The 17,614-nt window shown below is 47.4% G+C and overlaps 1 protein-coding gene across 1 annotated transcript in view; it reads right to left on the bottom strand.

Moving 5' to 3' along the window:
• Positions 1-17,614, bottom strand: part of RRAGD (Ras related GTP binding D) — a 47,846-nt gene that overhangs the window by 8,642 nt on the left and 21,590 nt on the right. Inside the window, exons 7-11 of the mRNA XM_038760891.1 lie at positions 16,751-16,846; positions 9,361-9,656; positions 4,482-4,681; positions 2,866-2,980; positions 398-540 (exon numbers count right to left, since the gene is read on the bottom strand). Of these exons, the coding sequence (XP_038616819.1) occupies positions 398-540; positions 2,866-2,980; positions 4,482-4,681; positions 9,361-9,656; positions 16,751-16,846 (850 nt within the window). The remainder of the gene's footprint in view (positions 1-397; positions 541-2,865; positions 2,981-4,481; positions 4,682-9,360; positions 9,657-16,750; positions 16,847-17,614) is intronic.

Below are 17,614 nucleotides of genomic sequence, written 5' to 3' on the forward strand. Positions count from 1 at the left end.
TTTCCATTAGCTAATAATGTTTCTTTTGATTTAGAGCACCCTAAATTTATTATTTTAATTTATTATTATAAAATGGACACTCTGGTTAAACTGAATATTGTCTAATATCACAGGTATTGAGTAAACTAAATCATGACTCTAAATGTATTTCAGTTACATTTGGACCAGGAGAGGACTATTTCTGACTGGCTCTGAATTAATTTTTAAAAATGAAAAACATTCCAGCCCTCCCCAAAACTACCTAGCTGGGACACTGGACAGATTCAATTCATCACTTTGCAACTTCCGGACCTGTGGTGTTATAAAAGAGATGATAAATATTAAAGCCCTAAGATTAAGAGGGTATTTTTAATCTGAATTGCAAGGAGATAGGAGAGCCTCAAAAAACGATACTTACCCATAGATACATGAAATGTCGATGACCACATCAATCATATCACAGCAGAGTTCGTATGTTTGCATGTCCACAGGGGTACTGTCTGTAGCGATGTAAATTTTACTGACCACATCGAACAGAAATGCTTTTTCAATCCCAGAATTCTGCAACCAAGAAAAAAGGTCAATCGGTCAACGGTACTTACTGAGCGCTTACTTGTGTGCAGAGCTAAGTGTACTAAGTGCTTGGGAGAATGCAGTATGTCAGAGTTGGTAGACATGTTCCCTGCTCTTAAAGGAATATTTGCTGATATACCACTGTCTGTTTATATTCAATATTATATCCCTTCTTCCCCATGGATCATCTTAGCCTGTCCTCCTTTGTTGGGCTTTGTCATGCCATGAACTCCTGGGACCACAGGGGATTAGTCCCTGAGGAATCCCTGGCCCCATCCAATCTACAGTTAGGATCCAGAGTCCTTTGGAAGCTCCCTGTTCCTCTGTGACACTCAACCTGTCCAGCCCCCACCCACATGTACTTTCTCCTGTGACCTGACAGCTGTCCAAACTCTTCCCTGCCCTCACCATTGAAATTTTCACTCATTGCCCACAGCTCTGTCCTTGCCCTGGCAAAGGAATGTTAACTGCTCCTCTTTTTTGGACTCCTTTTACAAAGTTCTATTTTGACTCCAGTTATTGCCTTTTAAAAACCCACTGGCTTTTCATCTCTGTCTCCTGTTCCCCTGCTTGCCACTGTGATCTTTGATATCTCTCGTTTTAGTGTTGGGGGGCTTCTCCTCAGCCTAGCCACCCACCCCTTCCTAAGCATACCCTCTCCAGACCTACTCTCAGCCAGACCCCCCATTTAAACTGTTTCTCCAGGGACCCAAGGTTCAATCAGTCAATGGTAGTGACAGTGCTTACTGTGTACAGAGCACTGTAGTAAGTGCTTGGGGGCGTACAATACACAGAGTATTTTTATGGTATTTGTAAGCTACGTGAGAGGCACTGTACTAAGTCCTGGTGTAGATATAAGATAATCAGTTTAGACACAATCCGCGTCCCACGTGAGACTCACAGTCTTAATCCCCATTTTACAAATGAGGTAACTGAGGCACAGGGAAATTGAATAACTCGCCCACGGTCACACAGCAGAAAAGTGGCAGGCCGGGATTAGAACCCAGGTCCTTCTGACTCCCAAACCCATGCTCTATCCACCAGGCCATACTGCTTCTCGTGGTCTACCCCTCTGTCATTGGCAAGGCCTATTTCCTCGCATTTGTCTCACTCTCCCTTTAGATAATAACGTCTTGAGGGCAGGATCATGTCATGCTCTTTCTTTTTCAACCCTTAAAATTCCTAGTATAGTTCTCTTCCCCCAGTAGGAGGCTCAGTCAATTCAGCTGAATTAGTAAATTAATAAACATTTGGATAGTTCTCCAACAAGAACAGGAAATTCAAAGTGCTCAAATTGAAAATGTAACCTAAGGCTGTAAAGATTTAGTTATATGACAGACAGATCTCTGCCGCTGTAACATGAGCGAAATTCATTATACAGACACAGTCTTCTCGGGACTAGAATTTTATCTGTCCAGACAGGTGGAAGAAACCATTTCTGAAAGGTGAACAAAGCAGGAAATGGAATCCATCTGGGAAAAGATGGTTTCTTGATCCTCAGCGAGGTCCCAGTGCTTAGAAAAGGGTCTGGAAAAATCACATTAGAAAAGTTGCAATAATAATAATAATGATTGTGGTATTTGTTAGGGCCGAGCACTGTAGTAAGCACTGGGGTAGACACAAAGTAACTAGGTCCCACACGGTCCCACAGTCTAAGTAGAAGGGAGAACAGTTAATTAATACACAATTTTCAGATGAGGGAACTGAGGCACAGAGAAGTGAGTTGTCCAAGGTCACAGAGCGGGTAATATGCTGAAGCAGCAATTAGAACCCAAGACCTCTGATGCCCAGGTCCATGTTCCTTCCATTAGGCCACAATGCTTTGGTCCAGATGTCTCTAACATTTCTAATGATCAAAAGGGCCAGTACCAGCCCAATTCCCATGCTTAGTAATCATTCAAAAACGAGTTGAGGGGCCTCAAAAAGCAAGCAGTTCACACAGACAAAAACAACAACCCAGGAAGTAAACCGTTTTTGTTCTGGCACAGCAGTATCCACTGGGCATTCTTCTTGCACTCGGCAAATTTTGAGAAAGGCCAAGGGCTCAGTTTGGATTAGGGCAGAGCCCCAGCCCCTTTGAAATAGCTCCAGAGGACACACGAAAGGGAAGTGCTTGAAGACTTTGTTATACCAACTCCTTTCCGTTTTCACATCCCCTGACTCCATTCTGCCTCATCTGCCACAACGGCTGTGGGACTGGGGCTGGAAGCCAAACCAAAAGCACTCAGTACAGTGCCTGACACATAGTAAGCGCTTAAATACAAAAAAAAAAAACCCAAGAAGCCATGGAGAAAGAGCCCCCGGTGTACTTACTGATATAAAGATGTTGAGTAAGTTCTCCAGTGTGGGGAGTTGTGGAATCAGCTTCTGAACCACTTTGCTAAAAGCCTCAAATATAGAATGATCATAGATGCTTGTCAGATAAAAGCTGAAAGAGGAAACAGTGTTTCATCATCCTTTTTTGAGTGTTACGAGGGATATGTTGCCTGGGCTATAATACAAGCACTTTACCCTAAACCTTTTGAACAAACGTACATTTAAAAACGAATATTTAGAAAAGGTACAGGCATTTCTCATTATGGTCTAAAATTATATAATAGTTTCCAGGATGGTACTGGTGGGTGAAGTCTGTTACTTTCTTTTCCTCGACTCTATCTCATCTGCATCTGTTCACATCCCAAACTCTGAGCCCACTTAAGCATATATATTAACTGTGAGCGATGCTGAATTTGTCAAATAAATTGGTACAAGGCATGGCCCAGAATCCTCAGGGCTGTAGAAATCACATAATTAAAAAATCCTGCCTCTTCCTTTTTGAGGTCAGAATCCAAATAATAGGGTGGAATCATCCAAATATTACCAAATTATCATTATCTATTTGACCGAATTAATGAAGCACAAATGCCACCAGGAAAGGATATCCTCAGGAAATTAGTTTCTTAGCGGATTAATCTTTTTCTTGAATGATTTACAGAATATGGCTCCAGTGATAAAGACAAAGAATTCTATTTGCTTAGTGGTTTCAAGAACTGCAGGCTCTTAATGGGCAGTAACTCCTGGGGCTTGGGATACTTTTTCTTATTTTGATTTGGGTTTTAAATCTGTTTGTCTAAAGACTAAACAATCTAAGAAATACCACAAACAATGGTTGCTTTTCAAAATAATCTTAATGTCTGTTGAAGACTTCTTCAACAGTATGAAGCCCTTGCACATTTATGCCAGTCCCACTGTGGTGCTCAAGGGCAGAGAATTTGTTGGGGGTGGGGGGGGTTGTTTTGTTTTATTGGTATTTGTTAAGTGCTTAGTAGGTTCCAGGCACTGTTCTAAGAGCTAGGGTAGATACAAAGTAATCAAATGGGACACATGGTCCATGTCCCTCATGGGGCTCACAGTCTTAATCTCCACTTTACAGATGAGGTAACTGAGGCCCACAGAAGTGAAGTGACTTGCCCAAGGCCACACAGCAGACAAGTGGCAGAGCTGGAATTAGAGCCTAGGCCCTTCCAACTCCCAGACCTGTGCTCTTTCCACTAGGCCATGCTGCTTCTCATACTGCTTCCGTTGTATATTCCCAAGCAGCCTGGCTCTTGGTCCATTGAAAAGAGCACTGCTGTGGGAAGCAGGAGGTTTGGGTTCTAGTAATGGCTCTGCCTATATCTGGCTAACCGGGGTGAAGGCTGCATGGGCGAAATGGGCAGCTCCCTTGCCCACCTACCCACCCACTCCCTCAGTGTAGTCTACACCCCAGCAGCATGAGAGTACGAGTGGCACTGTGCCAGCCGCCAGTACCAACATTAACTCCTCTGCCCAGAGTGTCAGGACTGAGCCTTATCCACCATTCTCCTCGGGAGGCCGATCCCTCAGTGCTCGCGCTCCTGAAACTCAAAGCTTCCCTCAGGGCCAACTCGGTGTGCTACTTCTTCCCTCACCTGAGGTGAATTTTTTCTAATCCAGCATCAGCCAGGTCATCATTTGCTCTCTGGTGAATGTCTCTTTGGGTTTCGATCTTGTGATCGTCTGACAGACCGTCAACTTTATGAATAAACACTTCAAAGTTGATGTCGGGATTTACTTTGTAGGCTCTGGTCACAGTGAGGTGCAGCCTGGCCAGGGCTTCCATATAATCATCCTAAAAAAATGAAATTCAAAAATGAAGCAAACTCCATAAAGATCCAAAGCAGGAGCAAAGGGAACTCACTTGTATCTAGTTGGGGGAAATGTCTTCGAAAATGTCTCCGTTTTTTCCCTGAGGCCCAGTCCACACTAGAGTGTATTCCAGATCATTCAGGCCAATAGTACAATTTGGCCTGATTTAGCTGGTTACCTGCATCAATTCTCCACTTCACTCTGCACATATAAATGCAATCTTATTCCAAAATGAGGCTTTACTTCCTTACAGCAGTTTTTCAGACCCTGTGGTCTACGAACCGAAGTTCTCTGAAAGTGATAAGCATAACTTCACAATTCCAAAGTGCCCAAGTGAAAGCTGGATTCAATTTGGTAATAAAAGTAAACATGTGTCAACCAAGCGGAATTGTCAGAAGGAGGAAAATGTACAGATTGCTTGAAGGAAGGTGTACGTGTGGGGTTGTTCATAGGTGTTGCTAAGGACAACTGCTCTTTTCCGCCTTTCCTATGGATTTTTATTTTATGATTGTTCTAGGGGGTGGGGGCACTTGAGCGCCAAAGGAAAGAGTTAAAAACATCTCAATCTCATACATCTCAATCTCGTTTGAGACTCACGCTCTAGGATCTGATAAACTGAAACTGAGAAGTATGATGTGACAGTAACAGTTTTCATATGATGTTCTGGGGCCTTCATTACATTCTTCAAATCACATGGTAGGTTTTTTTTTCATTTTTCAAATCTCTAAAACTGTGATGGCTAGCTGTACCCAGAACACCAAAGGTCAGTAAGCGTGATACCAATAAATAGAGAAGCTGCTTGGAAAAAAAAAAAAGGTGAGGGAACACTGTAAAATGAGGCAGATTTGGAGCTGACGGGGAAAGGGATAAGTCAATTTCCGGAATTCTCCATCCACAATGGCACAGTGTCTGGTTGGAATTCTTCATCAGGAACATAAAAAGAGATGCAATCATCAAAGGAACCCAGGCTTAGACTTTCTTTATGAAACCCTATCACCCCCCAGGATTGCACCAGAAAGACAATAAAATCAGTGCACAGATGGCTAAAGCTCAGTGATTAATGCCCTTCCACAGACAGGAATCAACCTGGAAGCCATCCTGGATGCTGCTGAGCCCCAGCCCAAATGCTGAGGAGAAATAATGCACAATTTGTGAATGCGTATTCATTCCCCTGTCAGTGATACTTCTCTGACTGAGAAAAATTCACCAGCAAAATAAAAAACTGTGGGGTGTCAAGACAATGCTACCAGTAGAAATCATGGAAATGCTGAGCTTTCTTCTAGGCAAACGCTTGCCCCGAGAACCTGATTTTTGGTAGATCTACCCACATTCCATGATGACACTTTTAAATAAGGTACAGTTCTCTAAACATCAAGTTGCCCAGAATGCTTCCACTAGCTAGTAAAAACTTGTGCGAACAACTATTGAGCAGCCATCTGGGGGCCTTCCTTAGAGACATTTGGACTGTCTACCCTGAACTTCCTTTAAAAAGGTAATGTTCAGCAAGGGGCAAACTGTGCGTCCAGGAATTTTTTAAAAAAGCCTTCGGCAAGTCTAGGTCATATGTCTTTCCTTCGTTCTACTGAAAAAAAAAAATATTTGGTTTCAACTTTAAGTTACGGGAAAGTGTTAAGGACTGCCAACTTTAAAGCCAGAGTTGGCTACAAGTCAACCTCAAAGAAATGGAGGCTCGTTGTCAGACTTGGTTTTTCTCTAACTTTCACTATCTGTAAAGAATTTGAGTCTGTTTCCACCATTAGACTGTAAGCTCCTGGACAGCTGGGAACACGTGTCTAGCTACTGTTGGACTCTCCCAAGCATTTAGTACACACAGTAGGTGCTTATTAAATAACATTGGTTGACTGGGCCCTGGAAGAAATATCAGGCAAGTGAGTTATAATTACTATTATTATTATTGTTATGGTATTTACTAAGTGCTTACACTGTGCCAAGCACTGTACTAAGCACTGGAGTATATACAAGATAATCGAGTTGGACACAATCCCTATCCCACATGATGCTCACAATCACGACTAAATGAACCCTCCAAGAAAGGACATTTGAGGTTCAAGACAGTCAGAGAGCACAGGCAGGCAACTGTTTGAACAGGATCAGGTTTGATCCTCTCTAAAGAGAGAGCTCTCCAGGCCCTTTCTAGCCCTGTATTTCGCCCCTGGAAAGGGAAGTTGTGAAAAATTACCGCGATACAATCGGGATCACAGGCATTTTTGGTTCTGCTGCCAGAACCACATAAAAGTTAAGCATAAATAATATTTTTTATAGCACCGTGCAGTTGCCAAGAGCCAACCAAATGTAAATCAAGTGTTCTACTGGATTTTGGGCAACTCTGGCTTTCTGGAAGTTGTGAAAATCAACCAGCCATTTGGTTGTGACAATCTATTTTTCCTTCATCCTGTAATGAGATAAGGAGCAATTTTCCACAGAGACCACCCTTCAGTATGCCCCAAACTCACTTCTTGGTCCCTGCTTTTCAGAAAGCCATGGGAGATTATTATTCATCAGCAAAGGAGACGAATTCCCAAATATTCATTCGTTCAATCGTCCCATATCCCTCCTACCATTCCTTTCCAAACTCCTTGAACAAGTTGTCTACACGCGCTGCCTAGAATTCCTCAACAACAACTCTCTCCTCGACCCCCTCCAGTCTGGCTTCCGTCCCCTTCATTCCACGGAAACTGCCCTCTCAAAGGTCACCAATGACCTCCTGCTTGCCAAATCCAACGGCTCATACTCGGTCCTAATCCTCCTCGACCTCTCAGCTGCCTTTGACACTGTGGACCACCCCCTTCTTCTCAACACGCTATCTGACCTTGGCTTCACAGACTCCGTCCTCTCCTGGTTCTCCTCTTATCTCTCCGGTCGTTCTTTCTCAGTCTCTTTTGCAGGCTCCTCCTCCCCCTCCCATCCTCTTACTGTGGGGGTTCCCCAAGGTTCAGTGCTTGGTCCCCTTCTGTTCTCAATCTACACTCACTCCCTTGGTGACCTCATTCGCTCCCACGGCTTCAACTATCACCTCTACGCTGATGACACCCAGATCTACATCTCTGCCCCTGCTCTCTCACCCTCCCTCCAGGCTCGCATCTCCTCCTGCCTTCAGGACATCTCCATCTGGATGTCCGCCCGCCACCTAAAGCTCAACATGTCGAAGACTGAGCTCCTTGTCTTCCCTCCCAAACCTTGTCCTCTCCCTGACTTTCCCATCTCTGTTGACGGCACTACCATCCTTCCCGTCTCACAAGCCCGCAACCTTGGTGTCATCCTCGACTCCGCTCTCTCATTCACCCCTCACATCCAAGCCGTCACCAAAACCTGCCGGTCTCAGCTCCGCAACATTGCCAAGATCCGCCCTTTCCTCTCCATCCAAACCGCTACCCTGCTCATTCAAGCTCTCATCCTATCCCGTCTGGACTACTGCTCTAGCCTTCTCTCTGATCTCCCATCCTCGTGTCTCTCTCCACTTCAATCCATACTTCATGCTGCTGCCCGGATTATCTTTGTCCAGAAACGCTCTGGACATATTACTCCCCTCCTCAAAAACCTCCAATGGCTACCGATCAATCTGCGCATCAAGCAGAAACTCCTCACCCTGGGCTTCAAGGCTGTCCATCACCTCGCCCCCTCCTACCTCACCTCCCTTCTCTCCTTCTACTGCCCAGCCCGCACCCTCCGCTCCTCCACTGCTAATCTCCTCACTGTACCTCGCTCTCACCTGTCCCGCCATCGACCCCCGGCCCACGTCATCCCCCGGGCCTGGAATGCCCTCCCTCTGCCCATCCGCCAAGCTAGCTCTCCTCCTCCCTTCAAGGCCCTGCTGAGAGCTCACCTCCTCCAGGAGGCCTTCCCAGACTGAGCCCCTTCTTTTCTCTCCCCCTCGTCCCCCTCTCCATCCCCCCGTCTTACCTCCTTCCCTTCCCCACAGCACCTGTATATATGGATATATGGTTGTACATATTTATTACTCTATTTACTCTATTTATTTATTTATTTATTTATTTTACTTGTACATTTCTATCCTACTTATTTTATTTTGTTGGTATGTTTGGTTCTGTTCTCTGTCTCCCCCTTTTAGACTGTGAGCCCACTGTAGGGTAGGGACTGTCTCTATGTGATGCCAATTTGTACTTCCCAAGCGCTTAGTACAGTGCTCTGCACATAGTAAGCGCTCAATAAATACGATTGATTGATTGATTGATTGATTTATCACTATTAGTAAATATAACTATTATAATAGTACTAGAATTCAATTTATATAATTTACTATAATAGTAAATATCACTATTATGCTACACAACATCTTTTTTAAGTTCACTTCAATCACCTAGACTAATCAATGATATTTTTGGAGCACTTACTGGGTGCAGGGCACTGTATTAAGCACTTGGGAGAGCACAACACGACAGAATTAGCAGACACATTCCCTGCCCAGAAAGTGCTGCTCTATGCCTCTTTGTGAAGGCCTGGTCCTTGGCTACTCCTTCAAGATTCATAATGATTATATCTGAAAAAGAGCTCTAATTTTTTTGTATTTGCCCCTCATGGACAGTATTGGAAAGAGCTGGTAAACAGATCTGGCCAGGTAGATTTTTTTTTTAAACATAGTACTTACTGCAAAGTTAATAAGCTTTAGCCCTTTATATTTACCTGGGAATCAATAACGAATATTAGCGCTCCCGTGCCTCTGAAGATCATCTCATAGTCAAACGTGGGGTCAAAAAAGTCAATCTGTCCAGGGAAGTCCCAGATCTGAAAGTTCACAAAGGAGCTGTTGGACACGTCTTCGCGGCAGATCTTGTTGGTGCTCTCCAGGAACAGTGTTTCACTGGGTGACATCTTGTGAAAAACAACTTTCTGGATAGAAGACTTTCCACTTCTCCTCAGCCCCATGAGCAGGATCCTAGGTTTCACTTCAGTGCTGAAGGGGTCACTGAAGTCCAGAACTGAAGGAACCACAAAACAAGAATGGAAGTTGGACTCCTTCAGAGGGTTCTGAATGCATCAAATTATCAAGTTCCAGAAAAGCTTTGATTCATTCAATACTCCGGACTACGAACCTTGGGCACACACAGTGTGCATCAGAAAGGTCCCATGCACAAGTAAGGGTACTTGTAAGAACCACGCAGAATTGGGTTTGTTGCTTTGTGCATTTGTCACCATCCGTATCATAGGCTAAAAAACAACCCATTTTGATGCTTTTTAAAAATTAAACCTCTAATCCCTTATTAAAATCTCATCTCCTCCAAGAGGCCTTCCTTGACTATATCCTTATTTTCCCCTACTCCCTCTCCCATCTGCATTGCCCTTGGATTTTTATCATTTATTCACCCCACCCTCAGCCTCACAGCATTTATGTCCGTATCTGTAATTTATTTTAATGTCTGTCTCTCCCTCTAGACTGACTGTCAGCTCCTTGAAGGGAGGGAACATGTCTACCAACTCTGTTATAATGTTCTCTCCCAAAAGCCCAGTATGGTGCTCTATGCACAGTAAGCGCTCAATAAACACAATCGATCTGATCCCAAATCTCAAACCCACAATCCCACTAAAACCATAACACATTCACACATTTTCTCCTGAACTCTTAATTTCACAGTTTAATCTTTCCACGTATTACTCCAGTTCAGCAATCCAGTAATGATCTAAAAGTGTGTTTCAAGAGCAGTTTGGCTTAAAGGGGCTGATTTCTTGTTGGCAAATATTGTGTCTCTCTTTTCTTCTCTAGTGTTTGTTGGGAAGAAAGAGTTCACTGCCTCTTTGAAATGGACAAAAGAAAAAGCAACAGCATGGATATTAGGGGAGGGGTATATGTGGAAGGAAAAGAGTTTGAATAGGGGGATGCTTCTTGTTCATAAGCATGAATTAGATGTAAACTGAGGAAAGGAGATTGTGGTAAGGTACAAAAAATGGACTACTGGGCTGCATTTTCTGAATGTCACTTTTGTGCATCAGATCAATCAAATCAATGGTATTTATTGATCGCTTACTGTGTGTGGGGCACTGTACTAAGCATTTGGGAATTACAAGTCGGCAACATACCATATGCACAGCACTATATTATGCTCTTGGGAGAGTATCCCATTCATTAAAAAATAGGAATGCTTGTTTTGCCCCATGCAGGCCAAATTCAGCTGTTTCTCTTTTTACGTTATGGTACTTCTTAAGCACTTACTGTGTGCCAAGCACTGTAATATGTATAGGGGCAGATTCAAGTTAAACAGGTTGGACACAGTCCCCCCGTCCCACACAGGACTCATAGTCTAAATAGGAGGGAGTAGGATTTAAACCCCATTTTAAAGATGAGGAAAGTGAGACAAAGAGAAGTTGTGGTTTGCCCAAGGTCACACAACAGGCAACTGGCAGTTATCTTCTAACAGTAAAAGTCCCTCATGGATTCCCCAAACCCTTCCTCAGCTTGCAAATCATTTAAAAAATGTGTTTTCTTTGCTTTTTGATTATTAACAGGAGTAAATAATCTTGATGGCCAAAAACCCCCAGGCTAAAGTTTTTTCTACTCTTGAGTTTTTAAAAAACAATCTGCGTTACTTGGCATCGGCTTGTGATGCTAATAAATTTTGCTCGAGTTACCTTGACTATTTACGCTTCCTCTTCACTGTTCAGGGGATGGGCGGGCTCAGGAATGACAAAGATGAAAGTTGTTCCATAACAGGCAGAAACCAGGAAGCGACAGGGGTCAAGAGTTTTACCCAAGAAAAGATTTGGCAGGTAGCCACTGGCTGAAAATATTGAGCAAGGTCAAACAATTTTTCTTGGGCAAGACCAAAGCAGCGAGGCTCTCTCCTTACTAACTTGCTAAATGGGCTGGGCGCTCTGGTGGCATCTCTGCCTGGGTGACTGGGTTACCTCTTTCTATCATAAGGTTGGCTGGGTTTCAGGGTGGTTCTGCCACTTGGCAGAACCCTGGGGCAAAAGAGGGTTGAAACTCACCACTATGGGCCCTGATCAGTGACACGGTTAGTGTTAGAGTCCAAGGAAGTTTTTCCCTCTTTGGAGCCAAGAGGGAATACCACCGGACTAGAGCCAGAATTTACTGACCACCCTAAATTCAATAAAAAAATAATAATACTAATTGTGGCATTTGTTAAGATTATCAGGCTGGACCCAGTCCCTGTCCCATGAAGGGCTGACAGTCTAAGTAGGCGGGAAATTGAGGCATACTGTACAGAAGGGGAAATTGAGGCATAGAGAGTTGAAGTGTCTTGCTCAAGATCACCCAACAGTTGAGTAGCAGAGTCAGGATTAGAACCCAGGGCTTCTGACTCCCAAACCCATTCTCTTGCGACGAGGCCTTACGGCTTCTCGACACCAGCTCGGGCAGATATGGGATTAAGAACTCCCACCGGCACCCCACGGACAGTTCTTGTAGATGCCGCAGCGGCCATGACTGTACCAAACTCCCAAACCAAACAAGATCGAAATCAGGAGTTAATGAGTAACACGAATGGACAGATCACAACCCAGAATACTAGAGGAGAAGCAGGGTGGCCTAGTGAATAGAGCACAAATCTGCGAGTCAGAAGGACCTGGGTTCCAAACGAGGGTCTTGATTAACAGACCACGTGCGGGTTGAGAGCCCAGCTGGGGAAAACAGAGTTTAGTTCAAAATCACCCACAGTTTATGCTTACGACCAAATGAACTCACACTAAATTTCCTTTTTACCCCAGATAGAGCTCGGTTAGAGAAAAATACAATACCACACGGAGATCACTCTGGCTGGATTCCAGGGGCTGGAAACAGGTGGGAAGCAGTGAAAAGCTTCCCTGCCTCAACCCTCACAGAGAGCTCAGCTCCGACCCCAGGGACAGATGGAGTTTTTCCACCCTACTGGCCAAAAGCTAGTCCCCTCCCAGAATACTCCAAATTAGTCGGGGATGGGCGAGTCTAACCTAAGCCACCTTGTGACTTTGCGAGGCGCAAACTTAAAAGGTCAAGGGCCATTGCTTAGGCAGCATAATTAGCTGATTGGCAGCCCTATCCTCTCCCTGGCATCCCTCCCTCCCTCTCAGGATAGAATCAGGCCGATACCCTGAGACCTGAGAGACTGGCAGAGCAAACGAGAGAGCCTGCGGGCAGACTCGTGGGCCAATTAGGAAGCGGGTAAAAGATGACATCTCAGGGCAAAATATCCTGTTTCTCTGACCTCGAAGTAATGATCTTAAGCCTCACCATGCTAATTTGTGATCGAAAAAAGCACCTGCCCACAGGGAGCCTTAGGAGGAGACGGACTCAAAATAATTTACGAATAGTAGGGAAAAAGTGCTCAAATAGTAGAATATATACACCAATACGGACTAAAGGGCAGTGGGAAGTAGTGAGTGTAGATGGGCTATGGAAGTACAAACGTGCTGAGACAATAGTATGGCACTCCATTTTCGGGGAACTAATTAAGAACGCCGACTAGGGTATGACAGTACTGCAGCTGCCTAGTCAAGTACAGGTGTCCATTACAGTCGTACCTTCCAGGAGTCCTCTGGTTTGAGTGGAGGAGCCAGGGCTACTGACTACCTCAAAGCCATTGAGTGGAATAGCCAGGGCTACTGGCTCATCGCAATTTTAATCACTGCAGGATGTAGCCCATGGGTCTGAAGATACAAAACTTTGGCCTTCGGTAAAAGCGATCCGTGTGGATCTCGGCTGAGGGACCAAATAGTATCTGAGCTACGGGGAATCGACAAGTATCCGTGCAGGAAGTTCCTCTGCCCTTGTTTAGACAAATGGGAAATTACACGAAAGTCCTTTGTGGTGGCAGGGCACACTGTAAGAAGTATAGTACTCTGCTTCTAGAAACTCTTTGTTGAGATATGCCATATTTTCAATCATCAAACCCCCCAATCCTGTGGTCCTACAGGAGGATGTTGGTAGAACTTCATCTTGCTTGTTGATACTGGTTCACGGGCTTGTGAAACCTCCCATATGTAAAATAACAAGTAGGCTGTCCTTGGGGAAAAATTATTTGTGTTTACTTACCCATGGGTAACATATGTAGGCTCCATCAGAGTCTTTTAAAAACAAACACATTCACAAAAATAACTCTGACCTCAGCTACTAAGTACGGAAAACATCTTAGCAGTCAGGTACTTCACAGGATTCCACCCCGACAGTTCTAAAGATCTTAAAATTAAAGTTTTTTTCTCTTCTTCAGGATGACCTCCCCACTCCCCCCTCACCATACTCTCACAACTGGTCCCCCTTCTCCCCACCACCTTGGACCTCTTTCGTCCTCAGTGTAAAAAGCAAGAGTATTTCAAAAGATATCCTACTGGCATTTGGCGTAAAGTATTACCTCATCCCCCTTTCACAGGAGATCGTTGAACTCTTTGCTCATGAGTTCATTTCTTCTGGCCCCATCTCCTCATATAATCCCAACTGCACAAGCCATCCCCGATGCACACATTCCCAGACATTTCCCCAGTCAAAGAGAAGGATGCACACTTAAAACCCCAGGCCCGGGAAATGCCCTTCCCTCCAACTGCCACCCCTAACAGGTACACAGAGGGGTACAGGCCCACCTTTAATACCAATACGTTAAGCATTACGCTGTGCCGAACACTGTACAAAGTGCTGGGGTAGATTCAATATAGTCAGGTTGGCCGCGGTCCCTGTCCCACAGTGGGGCTCGCTGTTTAAAGGGGTGGGAGCACAGGTATTAAACTCCTGTTTCTTGGATGAGGACACCGAGGAACAGAGAAATCGACACACAGCAGGCCAGTGGCAGAATGGGGATTCAAACCCAGATCCCCCCGACCTACTCCCAGGCCTGAGCTCTTTCCACTAGCCTACGCTGCCTCTCTCGTATATAAAACGGACTCTCCCTGCAGGCTGTACCAAGCCACACATTCCCCCAGGAAGGCCTCCAGCATGTGGTCCACCCTCTTAGGGACTGACATTCACAGCTGGCTCAGTCACGCAGCTCTCTGCTGCCTTTTTTTAGCCACGACATCTGACCTCGCCACTATCGTCCTAGTCATCCAGGGTAAATTCCCGCTGCGGAATTCCTCTCTTCCCTGTGACACTCCACCCAGTCCACGCCAACGGGCTTGGACACACACCCCCTTCAGATTCAGGAGAGCCCCATTCTCCCCAAGCTGACTGTTCCAACCTCGAACCCTACCTCTCCTCTCTTGCCCTTCCCCTGTGCCTCAGTTTCCTCCATCTGATCGGCCTGCCATCTCCTCTTCTCCTCTCCCCTTCCTTCCACCCCCGGCCTTGTGCTCCTCTCTCTGATTTCTTTTCTTTCAGAGCAGAAGAGAAGTAGGGTGGGAGTGGTGAGGGATCTTGGAGGAGGAGGAGGGGAGAGAGGAGAGGAGAAAGAGTTAGAGGGAAAAGTGGAGGAGGGTGGGAGGTGGAGGATTCATTCATTCAGTCGTATTTATTAAGCGCTTACTGTGTGCAGAGCCCCGTATTAAGCCCTTGGGAAAGTACCATACAGCAACAAAGAGTGACAATCCTTGCCTCCTACAACGAGCGCACAGTCTGGAGGAGGGGGAGACAGACATCGATACAAATAAAAAGACATCAGTATAACTTACTGTCTGCAGAGCACTGTACTATGCGCTCGGGAAAGTACAATACAGCAATAGAGGGTAACAATCCCTGCCCACAAGGAACTCACAGTCTGGGGTGCGGGGAGAGACAGACATCAGTACAAATAAAGAAGCACCATGGCCTAGCATAAAGAGCCCGGGCTTGGGAGTCAGAGGACGTGGGTTCTAATCCAGATTCTGCAACGTGCCTGCAGTGCAACCTTGGACAAGTCACTTTACTTCTCTGGGCCTCAGTTCCCTCATCTGGAAAATGGGGGTGAAGACTGTGAGCCCTACGTGGGATAACCTGATCACCTTGTACCTACCCCTGTGCTTAGAACAGGGCTTAACACATAGTAAGTGCTTAACAAATGCCATTATTATTAGGATTATTATTAAAGGGACATCATTATAAATAAATAAAATGACAGATCCATAAATAAGTGGTGTGGGGTGGGGAGAGGGGGGAAGAGCAAAGGGAGCAAGTTGGGGCGGCGCAGAAGGGAGTGGGAGGATGGAAAGAGGGAGTAAGGGAAGGAGAAAGAGAGGTAGAGAGGGAAAAGGGGAAGGGGGAAGGACAGGGAAAAGATGGGAGGGAAGAGAGGGAAAAGGGGAAGGGGGAGGAGAGGGAAAACTGGATCACCACAGGGTCCCAGAGGCCCTGGGGGTCAGAGGGCTGGGGTCAGGGGGTCCTGGGGGAGTCAGAGGTCCGGGGTCGGGGGGTTCTGGGAGCACAGGGCTGGGGGGCAGAGGGCTGGGGGTCAGAGGACTGGAATCAGGGGGGTCCTGGGGGCAGAGGGCTGGGGTTGGGGGGTCCCGGGGAGGTGGGGGGTCCCGGGGAGGTGGGGGGTCAGAGGGCTGAGGTCAGGGAGTCCTGAGGGGGCAGAGAGGGCTGGGATCGGGGTGGGGGGGTCCTGGGGTCAGAGGGCTGGGATAAGGGGGGGTCCTGGGGGAGTCAGAGGGCTGGGGATGAGAGGGCTGGAGGTCAGAGGGCTGGGATCAGGGGGGTCCTGGGGGAGTCAGAGGGCTGGGGATGAGAGGGCTGGGGGTCAGAGGGCTGGGGTCAGGGGGGTCCTGGGGGAGTCAGAGGGCTGGGGGTCAGGGGGCTGGGATCAGGGGGGTCCTGGGGTCAGAGGGCTGGGGTCAGGGGGATCCTGGGGGAGTCAGAGGGCTGGGGATGAGAGGGCTGGGGGTCAGAGGGCTGGGATCAGGGGGGTCCTGGGGGAGTCGGAGGGCTGGTGATGAGAGGGCTGGGGGTCAGAGGGCTGGGATCAGGGGGGTCCCGGGGGAGTCAGAGGGCTGGGGATGAGAGGGCTGGGGTCAGAGGACTAGGATCAGGGGGGTCCCGGGGTCAGAGGGCCGGGATCAGGGGGGTCCCGGGGGAGTCAGAGGGCTGGGGGTCAGGGGGCTGGGGGTCAGAGGGCTGGGATCAGGGGGGTCCCGGGGTCAGAGGGCCGGGCTCAGGGGGGTGGGATGGGGTGGGGTGGCTCACCTCCGTCGTCCGGTCCTCCGTCGGGGTCCCGTGGGGGGTGGGGGCCCTCCTCCCCCTCCCCGTCCCCCCTCGGGCCCTCGGGCTCCCCGTTGTCCCCTTGGCCCGGGCCCGGGCCCGGCCGAGAAGGAGGAGGCGGAGGCGGAGGCGGAGGCGGAGGAGGAGGAAGGGGCTGCCGGGCCGGAGGAGGGGGCGGCGGGCCCGGCCCGGGGCTCATCGCACCGACCCCGAGACGGACACGGCACACCGACACCATACACTGCGTGACCCGAGTCACCTGACACACATTGTCACACACTCTCACGCACACACTCCCCCACCCCCACCCCGCAGGGGCACTGGTACCTCCTCCCCAAAGGCGGTGAGCACACACACACACACACACACACACACACACACACACACACACCCCTCCAGCAGCCGCCTCTCTCTCTCTCTCTTTCTCTCCCCCCCAATCAGATTCTACACTCCCTATCCCCTCTTTCTTCCTCCTTTTCCCCTTCCCTCTCCCGTCCCCCCGCAGACAGACAGACAGACACACACACACTCTGCCCCCTCCCTCCAACAGTGCCCTCTCTCTCTCTCTCTCTCTCTCCCAAGCAGACTCTACACACCCCCTTTTTTTTCTTCTATTCTTCCTCCTTTTCCCTTTCCCTCTCCCTCCTCCCCCCCGGACACAAACACACACACACAAACACACACACACCCGCCCCCACTAGGCTTCTCCCTTTTCTTTCTCCCAAGCAGACTCTACACACCCCCTTTTTCTTCTATTCTTCCTCCTTCTTCCCTTCCCTCTCCCTCGGCCACAGACATCCATCCATACACACACACACTCCCCGCCCCCACTAGGCCTCTCCCCTTTCT

This window comes from Tachyglossus aculeatus, chromosome 19, assembly GCF_015852505.1.
Source record: "Tachyglossus aculeatus isolate mTacAcu1 chromosome 19, mTacAcu1.pri, whole genome shotgun sequence".
Taxonomy (NCBI): domain Eukaryota; kingdom Metazoa; phylum Chordata; class Mammalia; order Monotremata; family Tachyglossidae; genus Tachyglossus; species Tachyglossus aculeatus.